The sequence below is a fragment of the Anomaloglossus baeobatrachus genome, chromosome 1, assembly GCF_048569485.1.
Source record: "Anomaloglossus baeobatrachus isolate aAnoBae1 chromosome 1, aAnoBae1.hap1, whole genome shotgun sequence".
NCBI classification, from domain to species: domain Eukaryota; kingdom Metazoa; phylum Chordata; class Amphibia; order Anura; family Aromobatidae; genus Anomaloglossus; species Anomaloglossus baeobatrachus.
In genome coordinates this window covers 865,240,648-865,256,128 of record NC_134353.1, presented here as the reverse complement: position 1 = coordinate 865,256,128, position 15,481 = coordinate 865,240,648, and the positions used below count along the sequence as shown (strand labels likewise).

The 15,481-nt window shown below is 45.3% G+C and overlaps 1 protein-coding gene across 10 annotated transcripts in view; it reads left to right on the top strand.

Annotated features, from left to right (window-relative positions):
• MAST4 (microtubule associated serine/threonine kinase family member 4) overlaps positions 1-15,481 on the top strand; it is a 775,598-nt gene that overhangs the window by 705,637 nt on the left and 54,480 nt on the right. For all 10 annotated transcript variants that reach the window (XM_075325968.1, XM_075325950.1, XM_075325959.1 and 7 more), the window contains one exon: positions 12,781-12,913. In XM_075325968.1, the coding sequence (XP_075182083.1) occupies positions 12,781-12,913 (133 nt within the window). The remainder of the gene's footprint in view (positions 1-12,780; positions 12,914-15,481) is intronic.

The following is a 15,481-nucleotide window of genomic DNA, read 5'->3' as shown; positions in this document are numbered from 1 at the left end:
CGTGGCTATTGGACTTTGCTATAGTCCCACTAGTGCAAAGACATTTGCAGAGCGCGTCTGCCTGCGTTGCACACTACAACTCATTCTAACCAAGCCATTATACTAGCAAACACTCAGTGTACCTAGTGGCATCCTATACGTGGCTATTGGACTTTGCTATAGTCCCACTAGTGCAAAGACATTTGCAGAGCGCGTCTGCCTGCGTTGCACACTACAACTCATTCTAACCAAGCCATTATACTAGCAAACACTCAGTGTACCTAGTGGCATCCTATACGTGGCTATTGGACTTTGCTATAGTCCCACTAGTGCAAAGACATTTGCAGAGCGCGTCTGCCTGCGTTGCACACTACAACTCATTCTAACCAAGCCATTATACTAGCAAACACTCAGTGTACCTAGTGGCATCCTATACGTGGCTATTGGACTTTGCTATAGTCCCACTAGTGCAAAGACATTTGCAGAGCGCGTCTGCCTGCGTTGCACACTACAACTCATTCTAACCAAGCCATTATACTAGCAAACACTCAGTGTACCTAGTGGCATCCTATACGTGGCTATTGGACTTTGCTATAGTCCCACTAGTGCAAAGACATTTGCAGAGCGCGTCTGCCTGCGTTGCACACTACAACTCATTCTAACCAAGCCATTATACTAGCAAACACTCAGTGTACCTAGTGGCATCCTATACGTGGCTATTGGACTTTGCTATAGTCCCACTAGTGCAAAGACATTTGCAGAGCGCGTCTGCCTGCGTTGCACACTACAACTCATTCTAACCAAGCCATTATACTAGCAAACACTCAGTGTACCTAGTGGCATCCTATACGTGGCTATTGGACTTTGCTATAGTCCCACTAGTGCAAAGACATTTGCAGAGCGCGTCTGCCTGCGTTGCACACTACAACTCATTCTAACCAAGCCATTATACTAGCAAACACTCAGTGTACCTAGTGGCATCCTATACGTGGCTATTGGACTTTGCTATAGTCCCACTAGTGCAAAGACATTTGCAGAGCGCGTCTGCCTGCGTTGCACACTACAACTCATTCTAACCAAGCCATTATACTAGCAAACACTCAGTGTACCTAGTGGCATCCTATACGTGGCTATTGGACTTTGCTATAGTCCCACTAGTGCAAAGACATTTGCAGAGCGCGTCTGCCTGCGTTGCACACTACAACTCATTCTAACCAAGCCATTATACTAGCAAACACTCAGTGTACCTAGTGGCATCCTATACGTGGCTATTGGACTTTGCTATAGTCCCACTAGTGCAAAGACATTTGCAGCACGTCTGCCTGCGTTGCACACTCCAACTAATTATAACTAAGTTGCATTGTCAGGGATATTTATTCTTTATTATTCTGCTGTTAATAAAGCTAGACCACCACTGCAATCTTCACCACCTCTCAATTTTTACTACCACATTTTCAGTCCACAATCTTGTCGCAATCAACATGAGTGGCAAAATGACAGATGCTGGTGGAAAGGGGAAGAGGCGTGGTGGAAAAGGCAAAAAAGGTTTTGTCCGTGGGGAAGGTGGCAAAGCTCCATTATCATCTGCTGAAGATAGACCATCTACCAGCAAAAGTAAGATGTCTACTACTTACCGTGGACAATCCGATGTGCTCCCTTTGTTACGGACACGAACAACAGGAACAAAGGTAGATGATGGGCAAAAAAGGAAAATGCTTGAATGGATCTCAAGTGGTCCAACAAGTGCCCTCTCTGCCACTTCAAGTACCGCATCCAAAAAACACCAGTCCTCTGAGTTGTCATCCCAATCAAACTTGCTTTCTCCCAGCTCTGAAGTCTCCATCAGCCCTGCACAGTATGGTGGAACTGAGATGGCTGAGTCTGCAGAGCTGTTCAGTCACACTATAGCCTGGGAATCAGAGGTCTGCTCCCAAGCTACAGTGAGTACAGAACAGGAAATGGTCTGCAGTGATGCCCAGAACCTTTGTGACTCAGATTCAGGCCGTGAGGACCAAGTTTCTGAGCATAATGTTGACCCTTTGTCACAAACTGTAACACCTGTGGTTATAGACAATGAGGAACATACTGATGAAGATGAGACGCAGATACCCGATTGGGATGACAACTTAAATATTCCGTCAGGGCAAGAAGAGGCTCGGTCTGAGGGGGAGGGGAGTGCAAACACAACAATTGATGATGACGTTCTAGATCCCACCTACTGTCAACCCCCAGTCAGGCACTCGAGGAGGTCAACAGAGGCGGTGGAGGAGGATGCAACCGACGACGAAGTTACCTTGCGCCTTCCTGGACAGAGTCGGAGCACTGGTAGCACGTCTACAACTGCATCCTCAGCCACCACTCTGCCTATGAGCATTATTCGGGGTGGATCAACAGGTCGCATGGCCTCTAAGCCTTGCCTAGCCTGGTCCTTTTTTCACATCGAAAAAGATCGCCCAACTCATGTGATATGTAACATTTGTCATGATTCTGTTAGTAGAGGTCAAAACCTCAGCAGTTTGACAACTTCTTCCATGAATCGTCACATGACTAAATATCATAAGTCCCGGTGGGAAGCTCACCGTGCTGCAATGCGGCCTAGTGGAGCGAACCATCCACCGCCCGCCCCTTCCACTGCATCCGCGCGCTCTTCATCTTCTAGGACTGTGGGGACAGCTGCCACACCTGTTTTTCCACGCAAAACTTCCACCACTGTAACCGCAACAGGCAGTTTGCTTGTAAGGTCGTCAGTTGGTTTGGAAGGGGAAACAAGTGAGTGTGTACAGCTCTCTCAGACATCGATAGCACCAACGTTGGATGAAGGCAACATCATGTCTCCGCCTGCACTTTCCTCACAAACCTGCATTTTTCAAGGGACACCCTACTCAACACCGTCTACACACAGCAGCCAGATCTCTGTCCCTCAGATGTGGTCAAATAAAAGGCCACTTCCTCCGACCCATGACAAAGCTAAGAGGTTGACTCTATCCCTCTGTAAGCTGTTGGCTACCGAAATGCTGCCTTTCCGCCTAGTGGACACACAGGATTTTAGAGACCTTATGTCTGTCGCTGTGCCCCAGTACCAGATGCCTAGTCGCCACTACTTCTCTAAGAAAGGTGTGCCCGCGCTACACCAGCATGTCGCACACAACATCACCGCTTCCTTGAGAAACTCTGTGTGTGAACGGGTGCATTTCACCACCGATACTTGGACCAGTAAGCATGGACAGGGACGTTACATGTCGCTGACTGGGCACTGGGTAACTATGGTGATAGATGGTGAAGGGTCTGCTGCACAAGTCTTGCCGTCCCCACGACTTGTGTGTCAATCCTCTGTCTGTCCAAGTTCCGCCACTGCTTCTGCATCCTCCACCTCATCTGGGTCCTCCACCTCCGCCCCAAGCCTGCCTGGTCAGGCCACCAGCGTTCTCACTGCGCAGAAGGAATCACGCACCCCTCATTACTATGCTGGCAGCAGAGCGCAACGGCATCAGGCGGTCTTTAGCTTGACATGTCTTGGTAATAAGAGTCACACAGCTGAGGAGTTGTGGTCAGCTTTGCGGTCCGAGTTTAATAAATGGTTGTCTCCACTCAAACTGCAGCCTGGTAAGGCCGTGTGCGACAATGCTGCAAACCTGGGTGCGGCACTTCGCCTGGGCAAGGTGACACACGTACCTTGTATGGCTCACGTGTTGAACCTTGTCGTGCAGCAATTTTTAACACACTATCCCGGCCTAGATGGCCTTCTGAACAGGGCACGAAAACTGTCAGCTCACTTCCGCCGTTCAAGCGCCGCAGCAGAGCGACTTGCATCGCTCCAGAAGTCTTTCGGCCTGCCGGTTCATCGCCTGAAATGCGATGTGGCGACACGCTGGAATTCAACTCTCCACATGTTACAGCGACTGTGGCAGCACCGCAGAGCCCTGGTGCAATACGTCATGACGTATAGCCTGGGCCAACGAGATGCAGAGGTGGGGCAGATCACCCTGATGGAGTGGTCTCAGATCAAGGACCTATGCACCCTTCTGCACAGTTTCGACATGGCGACGAATATGTTTAGCTCTGACAATGCCATTATCAGCATGACGATTCCAGTCATTTACATGCTGGAGCACACGCTAAACACTATTCGGAGTCAGGGGGTGGGACAACATGAAGGGGAGGAACTACAGGAGGATTCATATGCGCAAGGGACAACAACATCACGAAGGTCCAGACGTTCATCATCACCAACGCAGCAGGCATGGGACCATGGGGGACAGGGATCGACAAGGGCGCATAGTAGCAGGCGAAATGTTGAGCAAGGTGCAGGAGAACATGAAGAAATGGAGGACGAACTGTCCATGGACATGGAAGACTCAGCGGATGAGGGAGACCTTGGTCAAATTTCAGTTGAAAGAGGTTGGGGTCAGATGTCAGAGGAAGAAAGAACGGGTAGCACCTCTATGCCACAAACACAGCATGGACTTGGTCCGCATGGCTGCGCAAGACACATGAGTGCCTTTTTGTTGCACTACCTCCAACATGACAGTCGTATTGTCAAAATTAGAAGTGATGATGACTACTGGATTGCCACACTATTAGATCCCCGGTACAAGTCCAAATTTTGTGACATAATTCCAGCCATAGAAAGGGACGCACGTATGCAGGAGTATCAGCAGAAGCTGTTACTAGATCTTAGCTCGGCTTTTCCACCAAACAACCGTGCAGGTGCAGGGAGTGAATCTCCCAGTTGTAACTTGACAAACATGGGACGGTCTCGTCATCTTCAACAGTCTACCCGTACCAGTAGGACCTTTTCTGGTGCCGGTAACAGCAATTTTATGGAATCTTTTCATAATTTTTTTAGACCCTCTTTTGCAAGGCCACCAGAGACAACAAGTCTGACACATAGTCAACGGCTGGAGAGGATGATACAGGAGTATCTCCAAATGAACATCGATGCCATGACTGTGCAACTGGAGCCTTGCTCCTTTTGGGCTTCAAACCTACAAAAATGGCCAGAGCTCGCAACTTACGCCTTGGAGATTTTGTCGTGTCCAGCTGCCAGCGTTGTCTCTGAACGTGTATTCAGTGCTGCTGGGTGTGTGCTGACAGATAAGCGCACGCGTCTGTCCAGTGACAATGTGGACAGACTGACGTTCATCAAAATGAACAAGTCATGGATCCAGAAGGAATTTACTACCCCTGTGTCATCCTGGGGAGAGTAAATGCTTGTGGATTTGGAATGTGCTTGATGCAAATCAAAACATCCTGTTTGCAACTAGGGCCCAAGTGCTGCCACTGATGGGGTGGGTGTCTGTGTGGCCCAATTTTTGGAAAAAAGGGAGACTCCGCTTGGAGTAACCCTTGCTTGCTGTGTTTTTAAAAGAAGCCAAGATGAACAGAGCTGGGATCAGGAAAGACTTTGCTACCTACCCCGGTGTCATCCTGTGGACGGCTAAGAATAGCGTATTTTTGAATGTGCTTGATGCAAATCAAAACATCCTGTTTGCAACTAGGGCCCAAGTGCTGCCACTGATGGGGTGGGTGTCTGTGTGGCCCAATTTTTGGAAAAAAGGGAGACTCCGCTTGGAGTAACCCTTGCTTGCTGTGTTTTTAAAAGAAGCCAAGATGAACAGAGCTGGGATCAGGAAAGACTTTGCTACCTACCCCGGTGTCATCCTGTGGACGGCTAAGAATAGCGTATTTTTGAATGTGCTTGATGCAAATCAAAACATCCTGTTTGCAACTAGGGCCCAAGTGCTGCCACTGATGGGGTGGGTGTCTGTGTGGCCCAATTTTTGGAAAAAAGGGAGACTCCGCTTGTAGTAACCCTTGCTTACATTGTTTTTAAAAGAAGCCAAGATGAACAAGTCATGGGTCAGCAAAGACTTTGCTACCTACCCCAGTGTCATCCTGGGGACGGCTAAGAATAGCGTATTTTTGAATGTGCTTGATGCAAATCAAAACATCCTGTTTGCAACTAGGGCCCAAGTGCTGCCACTGATGGGGTGGGTGTCTGTGTGGCCCAATTTTTGGAAAAAAGGGAGACTCCGCTTGGAGTAACCCTTGCTTGCTGTGTTTTTAAAAGAAGCCAAGATGAACAGAGCTGGGATCAGGAAAGACTTTGCTACCTACCCCGGTGTCATCCTGGGGACGGATAAGAATGGCGTATTTTTGAATGTGCTTGATGCAAATCTAGCTGTGAAGTGTACAACTGGGGCACAACTGCTGCCACTGAATGGGTGGGTGTGTGTGGGGCCCAATTTTTGGAAAAAAGGGGAGACTCCGCTTGGAGTAACCCTTGCTTACATTGTTTTTAAAAGAAGCCAAGATGAACAAGTCATGGGTCAGCAAAGACTTTGCTACCTACCCCAGTGTCATCCTGGGGACGGCTAAGAATAGCGTATTTTTGAATGTGCTTGATGCAAATCAAAACATCCTGTTTGCAACTAGGGCCCAAGTGCTGCCACTGATGGGGTGGGTGTCTGTGTGGCCCAATTTTTGGAAAAAAGGGAGACTCCGCTTGGAGTAACCCTTGCTTGCTGTGTTTTTAAAAGAAGCCAAGATGAACAGAGCTGGGATCAGGAAAGACTTTGCTACCTACCCCGGTGTCATCCTGGGGACGGCTAAGAATAGCGTATTTTTGAATGTGCTTGATGCAAATCAAAACATCCTGTTTGCAACTAGGGCCCAAGTGCTGCCACTGATGGGGTGGGTGTCTGTGTGGCCCAATTTTTGGAAAAAAGGGAGACTCCGCTTGGAGTAACCCTTGCTTGCTGTGTTTTTAAAAGAAGCCAAGATGAACAGAGCTGGGATCAGGAAAGACTTTGCTACCTACCCCGGTGTCATCCTGGGGACGGCTAAGAATAGCGTATTTTTGAATGTGCTTGATGCAAATCAAAACATCCTGTTTGCAACTAGGGCCCAAGTGCTGCCACTGATGTGGTGGGTGTCTGTGTGGCCCAATTTTTGGAAAAAAGGGAGACTCCGCTTGGAGTAACCCTTGCTTGCTGTGTTTTTAAAAGAAGCCAAGATGAACAGAGCTGGGATCAGGAAAGACTTTGCTACCTACCCCGGTGTCATCCTGGGGACGGATAAGAATGGCGTATTTTTGAATGTGCTTGATGCAAATCTAGCTGTGAAGTGTACAACTGGGGCACAACTGCTGCCACTGAATGGGTGGGTGTGTGTGGGGCCCAATTTTTGGAAAAAAGGGGAGACTCCGCTTGGAGTAACCCTTGCTTACATTGTTTTTAAAAGAAGCCAAGATGAACAAGTCATGGGTCAGCAAAGACTTTGCTACCTACCCCAGTGTCATCCTGGGGACGGCTAAGAATAGCGTATTTTTGAATGTGCTTGATGCAAATCAAAACATCCTGTTTGCAACTAGGGCCCAAGTGCTGCCACTGATGGGGTGGGTGTCTGTGTGGCCCAATTTTTGGAAAAAAGGGAGACTCCGCTTGGAGTAACCCTTGCTTGCTGTGTTTTTAAAAGAAGCCAAGATGAACAGAGCTGGGATCAGGAAAGACTTTGCTACCTACCCCGGTGTCATCCTGGGGACGGATAAGAATGGCGTATTTTTGAATGTGCTTGATGCAAATCTAGCTGTGAAGTGTACAACTGGGGCACAACTGCTGCCACTGATGGGGTGGGTGTCTGTGTGGCCCAATTTTTGGAAAAAAGGGAGACTCCGCTTGGAGTAACCCTTGCTTGCTGTGTTTTTAAAAGAAGCCAAGATGAACAGAGCTGGGATCAGGAAAGACTTTGCTACCTACCCCGGTGTCATCCTGGGGACGGCTAAGAATAGCGTATTTTTGAATGTGCTTGATGCAAATCAAAACATCCTGTTTGCAACTAGGGCCCAAGTGCTGCCACTGATGGGGTGGGTGTCTGTGTGGCCCAATTTTTGGAAAAAAGGGAGACTCCGCTTGGAGTAACCCTTGCTTGCTGTGTTTTTAAAAGAAGCCAAGATGAACAGAGCTGGGATCAGGAAAGACTTTGCTACCTACCCCGGTGTCATCCTGGGGACGGCTAAGAATAGCGTATTTTTGAATGTGCTTGATGCAAATCAAAACATCCTGTTTGCAACTAGGGCCCAAGTGCTGCCACTGATGGGGTGGGTGTCTGTGTGGCCCAATTTTTGGAAAAAAGGGAGACTCCGCTTGGAGTAACCCTTGCTTGCTGTGTTTTTAAAAGAAGCCAAGATGAACAGAGCTGGGATCAGGAAAGACTTTGCTACCTACCCCGGTGTCATCCTGGGGACGGCTAAGAATAGCGTATTTTTGAATGTGCTTGATGCAAATCAAAACATCCTGTTTGCAACTAGGGCCCAAGTGCTGCCACTGATGGGGTGGGTGTCTGTGTGGCCCAATTTTTGGAAAAAAGGGAGACTCCGCTTGGAGTAACCCTTGCTTGCTGTGTTTTTAAAAGAAGCCAAGATGAACAGAGCTGGGATCAGGAAAGACTTTGCTACCTACCCCGGTGTCATCCTGGGGACGGCTAAGAATAGCGTATTTTTGAATGTGCTTGATGCAAATCAAAACATCCTGTTTGCAACTAGGGCCCAAGTGCTGCCACTGATGTGGTGGGTGTCTGTGTGGCCCAATTTTTGGAAAAAAGGGAGACTCCGCTTGGAGTAACCCTTGCTTGCTGTGTTTTTAAAAGAAGCCAAGATGAACAGAGCTGGGATCAGGAAAGACTTTGCTACCTACCCCGGTGTCATCCTGGGGACGGATAAGAATGGCGTATTTTTGAATGTGCTTGATGCAAATCTAGCTGTGAAGTGTACAACTGGGGCACAACTGCTGCCACTGAATGGGTGGGTGTGTGTGGGGCCCAATTTTTGGAAAAAAGGGGAGACTCCGCTTGGAGTAACCCTTGCTTACATTGTTTTTAAAAGAAGCCAAGATGAACAAGTCATGGGTCAGCAAAGACTTTGCTACCTACCCCAGTGTCATCCTGGGGACGGCTAAGAATAGCGTATTTTTGAATGTGCTTGATGCAAATCAAAACATCCTGTTTGCAACTAGGGCCCAAGTGCTGCCACTGATGGGGTGGGTGTCTGTGTGGCCCAATTTTTGGAAAAAAGGGAGACTCCGCTTGGAGTAACCCTTGCTTGCTGTGTTTTTAAAAGAAGCCAAGATGAACAGAGCTGGGATCAGGAAAGACTTTGCTACCTACCCCGGTGTCATCCTGGGGACGGATAAGAATGGCGTATTTTTGAATGTGCTTGATGCAAATCTAGCTGTGAAGTGTACAACTGGGGCACAACTGCTGCCACTGATGGGGTGGGTGTCTGTGTGGCCCAATTTTTGGAAAAAAGGGAGACTCCGCTTGGAGTAACCCTTGCTTGCTGTGTTTTTAAAAGAAGCCAAGATGAACAGAGCTGGGATCAGGAAAGACTTTGCTACCTACCCCGGTGTCATCCTGGGGACGGCTAAGAATAGCGTATTTTTGAATGTGCTTGATGCAAATCAAAACATCCTGTTTGCAACTAGGGCCCAAGTGCTGCCACTGATGGGGTGGGTGTCTGTGTGGCCCAATTTTTGGAAAAAAGGGAGACTCCGCTTGGAGTAACCCTTGCTTGCTGTGTTTTTAAAAGAAGCCAAGATGAACAGAGCTGGGATCAGGAAAGACTTTGCTACCTACCCCGGTGTCATCCTGGGGACGGCTAAGAATAGCGTATTTTTGAATGTGCTTGATGCAAATCAAAACATCCTGTTTGCAACTAGGGCCCAAGTGCTGCCACTGATGGGGTGGGTGTCTGTGTGGCCCAATTTTTGGAAAAAAGGGAGACTCCGCTTGGAGTAACCCTTGCTTGCTGTGTTTTTAAAAGAAGCCAAGATGAACAGAGCTGGGATCAGGAAAGACTTTGCTACCTACCCCGGTGTCATCCTGGGGACGGATAAGAATGGCGTATTTTTGAATGTGCTTGATGCAAATCTAGCTGTGAAGTGTACAACTGGGGCACAACTGCTGCCACTGAAGGGGTGGGTGTGTGGGGCCCAATTTTTGGAAAAAAGGGAGACTCCGCTTGGAGTCACCTTGCGGTGTTTTACATGACTTTAGAAGGGCGTGCCATGCCTATATCTGTGTGTCCTCCTCTTTTTCCTTGTCCAGCTGTTTTGTTTTCGCATGAGTACATGTCCTTGTCACTTTCCCATGTGTTTGTGTTGTGTTGTGAGTTGTTTGTCACCTTTTGGACACCTTTGAGGGTGTTTTCTAGGTGTTTTACTGTGTTTGTGATTGCCTGCCATTGTTTCCTATGGGCTCGAGTTCGGTTCGTCGAACGTTCGACGAGCCGAACTCGAGCCAGACCCCCCGTTCGGCGAACCGCCTCGAGCCGAACCGGGACCGGTTCGCTCATCTCTACACCTGACTCTACCTGAGCAACTAAGAAGAATCAGGTTGCCTGCCAGACTCTGCAGTGTGAATAGAGTCTGGAGTCACAATGACATCACCCTTATATTAGCCAATGCTTACACCGATTAGCGTTCATACCACTGTTTTGTTCCCGTCCATTGCTCTTTGTAAACTCTTCCTCCAATGGAACAAATAAGTGCTTGTCTGTTTTTTAGATCACATCTTTTATGCCGAGAATGAACTGCAGACAATAATGAGACTGTATGCAACAAACCAATTGCACTAATGATCATTTGGTCACATACTGTGCCGGTAATTGTTCCATGTAAACGGAAGAAAAAGCGTGCAGAACGAATTGTTGTGTCGTTGACAGCAATTCATTTGGGCAGTGAAGCTGCTTGAGTACTTGAATCAAAGGACTTTTAGGTGGTTTCCTAACTAGTTATAGATGGTTTTCTTGAAAATAAGCTCTTCATAAACATTGTAATTAATATTGTAATTTGCGTAGGTGCGGTAGTGGTTTTTGGAAAATTCTTGGTACTTTGGAAGGTAAATATAATCAGTCCCTTGTTTTATGATGTGTATCCAGACCCTATACCTAAAGACCCCCATACACTTTAGGTTAAAAACTGCTAAACCTACCAATCACAAAATGTATACTGGGGGTGGGAGGACCCAACTCTTGTCACAGGAAAGAACAATTGGGCAATTTGAAAATCTGATCTCGTTGTTCTTCAACTGGATACGCTTTTTATTCCACTGTGCATTGAAAACATGAATCCTCGGTCAAGCCTCAGTCAAGACAGTCATTTATGTTTATAGAGAGATAGCTGTCAGTTGACTTCGCATTGGCGGATGGCTATATAAGATGTAGCGGTAACATTAAGTTCCCCACATACATTAGAGTAATGCAACTGAACCTACTAATATACATGGTTTCAGCCGCCAGTGTAATGTCTATGGGGTCACCGGCTAACTGATAGTTGGGAGAGATATCGATTCCGCATGTCTGATTTCAGACTGACTATCATGCTGTTTTTCCTGAGACAACCCACCTGCCAATGTAGCATCCGATTGCTTTCTCAAAAAGAACACACACAGGAGTGCTCACTTGGCCGATCCCATCCTGTATTTGGGATAGTTGGCTGAGACGGCTGTCAGACGAACGATTGAGCCAACAGCTATCAAACACATCATTCACACATTATGGCGGTGATTCATTTTTGTTCTACAGTCATGGTAAAACAGCAATGTTTTTCTTGCAATTTTTGAAACAAATGTTCATTATAACCGCAACGTATGAGACCAGACTAAAGTTCCTTGTATATAGGAATGTAAATTGTAGCAAGTGCTGATCAATGATCTAGTGCTCTTTTACTAAGCTTTATATATTACAATCATCTTGGGGGGGGTTTTATGGGAGATTTGCTCTTTTCCTGTTACACAATTATAGTCACAAACTAATCCGCGTTTTACACAAAGGACTGTGAAGCAGACAAAAATTGTTATGTCTTCATAAAAGGTGCAATCAAGGGTAAAGAAATGAATTATCACTAGGATTTGGATCCCATCAAATGTTTACCGAGCAATGATCAGGAACAAACTTCCATACAAATGATCAATCTATTATCTCTCCATAGAAAAGGCCTTTGTCTAGTACACGGTATGTGCCCTAAAAAGGATGAGCCCCAACCAATAAAAATGTAGATTTATAATGGGACTGTGTTTGACAAAGTACATCTTCCACAGTGTTGAACTGATGATGTGTTGTGGTTGAGCAATTTGGTCAGGACATTCTTGCGATAAATGTGCAACCAAAAACTAATAAGTTGTCACATCTATGATTGATGATACGACTATAACAACTTTACAGTCCATACACAGCACCCTCCACCGCATCCCCAGGGACTATAACAGTCTTAACCATCTTACTCCTTCAACTAACAAGCTTACGAGATGGAAACATTCCTGTAATAGTCTTCTTATTCTTCATTAAAATAACCAACTAAGTCACCAGTAGCGCTGCCTCTACATCTGAGACATTGCAGTCAGTCTGCATTGAATTGACAGTGTTTTCTCAGTAACTAATCCGGGCAGTCCACAACTTGTCAAAAGTATTTAGCATTTAATCTGATAAGATGCTTGACAAGCTCGCCGTAGGTTCTAACCCAAAAGGGATGATAACCGCTGAAGAGCAGACATGCTCCATCTTGATACAGGTTTTCTTAACCAAATAATATTAATATAATATATATATATTATATATTAGCATATTCAGTACTTTACAATTCAGAGGGAACGTCTACAGACAGTCCGGCATACTATATGTTTTTAGGACTTTTATTGTTCACACTGTACCTAGAGCTGTTTTTTTTTTTGATACTCCGGAAATAAAATCACACTTTTTTGAGATATGGTTTATTGGTTTAGAAGCTGATGTATCTCTTTGGTTTACAGCTTGCTGGTAACCTCAATGGGACATATTAAGCTTACAGATTTCGGACTTTCCAAAGTGGGTCTTATGAGCATGACGACCAACCTTTATGAAGGTCACATTGAGAAGGACGCCCGAGAGTTCCTGGACAAGCAGGTCAGCTTAACTTCTATTTTTTATTCATTTATGTTTAATGTAAATAATCTGTGTCTCCATTATTATTATTATTATTATTATTATTATTATTATTATTTATTATTATAGCGCCATCAATTCCATGGCGCTTTACATGTGAAAGAGGTATACATAATAGAGACAGGTACAGTAATCATAAACAGTACAAGACACAGACAGGTACAGGAGGAGAGAGGACCCTGCCCGCGGAGGCTCACAGTCTACAAGGGATAGGTGAGGATACAGTAGGTGAGGGTAGAGCTGATTGTGCGGCACTGTATCAGACTGAGGGTTACGGCAGGTTGTAGGCTTGTCCATCCAGCCATTCAGACAATCCAGCTATCCACCAGGCATCTGCGCCCACCTGACCACATGGAGTCCACTGGTACAACTATTCCCTGTTACTTTAAAGTGTATTATTGCCCATATCACAGAACCCCAAAAATGTAAGGGATATTACATATTCGGTCTGGCTCTGACACACAGTGTCTCTCTATTTACAGGCGCTGTATACTACCTTTGACCACCGCCACCTATCTGGATGGTTACAATTAACTATATACTTACCTTCTGGTAAACACAGCTTGCCATTTTGTGAATAACTTCTGCCTTGGCCTTGAGGTTTTTTTCATAGTGATTGTATCTGTATACGTATACTCCCATTATTCTCAACCTATGGCGCGACCATATGAGTAAGACCGGTTAGGTCTAAACATCAGAAATTTTTGTCATCCTTGATATACACACACTGTTCTCACTGTGTTCTCCAGTCACTGTAAATAAATCTATTTTTCTGCATCTGCATAACAGGTGTGCTGCAATTTTTCGGACTTTAGAATAGTAAGGGCCTAAGAACCCTCTTTGCTAGCATCTTATTTTCTCAATTTTCCATGTGCTTACCATTTTTTCTAAGACTTTTGACCAGGTGACAGGTCTATCTATTAACTCAAAATGTCCTAAAATGTTTATGTTAAAAATTCTTTAATGCAATTTTCTACATTTCCTTATCACCAGAAAGTAATATATGACAGAAAGCGAATATCCACATTCCTTATGATTCTGCCTAATTAACTTTCTTGGTTGTCTACCCAAGAATCCGATCGTACTGTCGTAATATTTAAGACAGCGGAATAAGACACTAAGGGAAGTCTGTGAATCTCTATAGACTACTTTGGGGCTTATGATGCATTGTACAATTAAAGGTGCTAAAATCTTAGCCGTGGTCCATTTCCTTTTTTCTTCACGCCTCATTACCGATTGTCCACAATCTGTTTATTCTAAAGTGACTTGGGGAGGGAGAATCCATCTGAACAATATCTTGGCTGAATATTTGTTTCCTTCACTTTCCTCCTGCAATATAAATGGTTTGGTTCATTGTTCTTCATTTAATACTTTTTAACATGAAGATATGTAATTTTTCGTTTTGGCTTAAATATACACAATATGTCAAACGAATTACCAGCAGGATTTCTTACCCTTCTGTTTTTATCCCCGGTGCTTGTGGCAGGGGGATATAAAACTGTTGTGAACATATACAGAAAATTGATGTTTATTAGTTTTAAGCTGCTCGGCTTATGTCTAAGTTTCTGTAGCGGTGGCGAGTGTTGGCGGTAATTAAGCAGCTGTGTCTCATCCATCACTCGTAAGGTAGACGGTGCCTCATGTTCTTGGCACAAATATTTCTAGTTAAGATATATAGCTTTGTTCCCCTTTAATAGCAATCTAGCCCTGTGATATGGACTAATAAAAATAATAAAAATAAACTTGCACTTTTATACCCACATGGTGCCATGCAATGCCAAAAATACTCAAAAGCAATGTCCACACGATACTGTGATTCATTACCTATGAAATACCAGCAAAATAACATCTCCATACAGTGTCCAAATACTACTGCCACATAACACTGAAATATGTATTCTATACAATAGATTCTAAATTAATCAAATTAATTTACACTTTCCTAATGTTCCTAGATATATTTTGCTGGATTCTAAACAGCTGGTAACGGGGGTCACATATATATTTTTTTAATAATTCTACTCCCCTTATCACTATAAGTCCCAGAAATGTTGAGCTCCCCCCTGAAGTCCCGGAAGAGGGTCAAATGACAATACAATAAACTGAACAGAACTAACTAGAAGCTAAATCGCTAAACTCAATGGAAAACAACAACCTCCTGTGGTGCGACAGTAATTGCCTTAATTACAGAACAAAAGACGGTGATTATAGTAAGTTAGCTAAAATCCTTCAGGTCATTCGACCCATCTCTGGGTTCCAAAGGTAGAAATGTTAAATGACCCGTCTCTGGGACTTCTAGTGTTATACCAGCCATCGTTTATCCAGCTACGCAGCCCCTTTCTGTTATGGTCTTCCCTCACATTCTCCAGAGGCCTGCCAACAACTTTGGCCGTTCCACGCAGACTAGGCCTCAAAATGTAATGACGTTGCATTAATCATAGTCCCTACCTAGTCCAACTAAAATCTGGAGTGGAGAGAGGCTGCACGGCTGGACTGGTGAGAGCCGGAGTGAGGGGAGTATTATTTTCA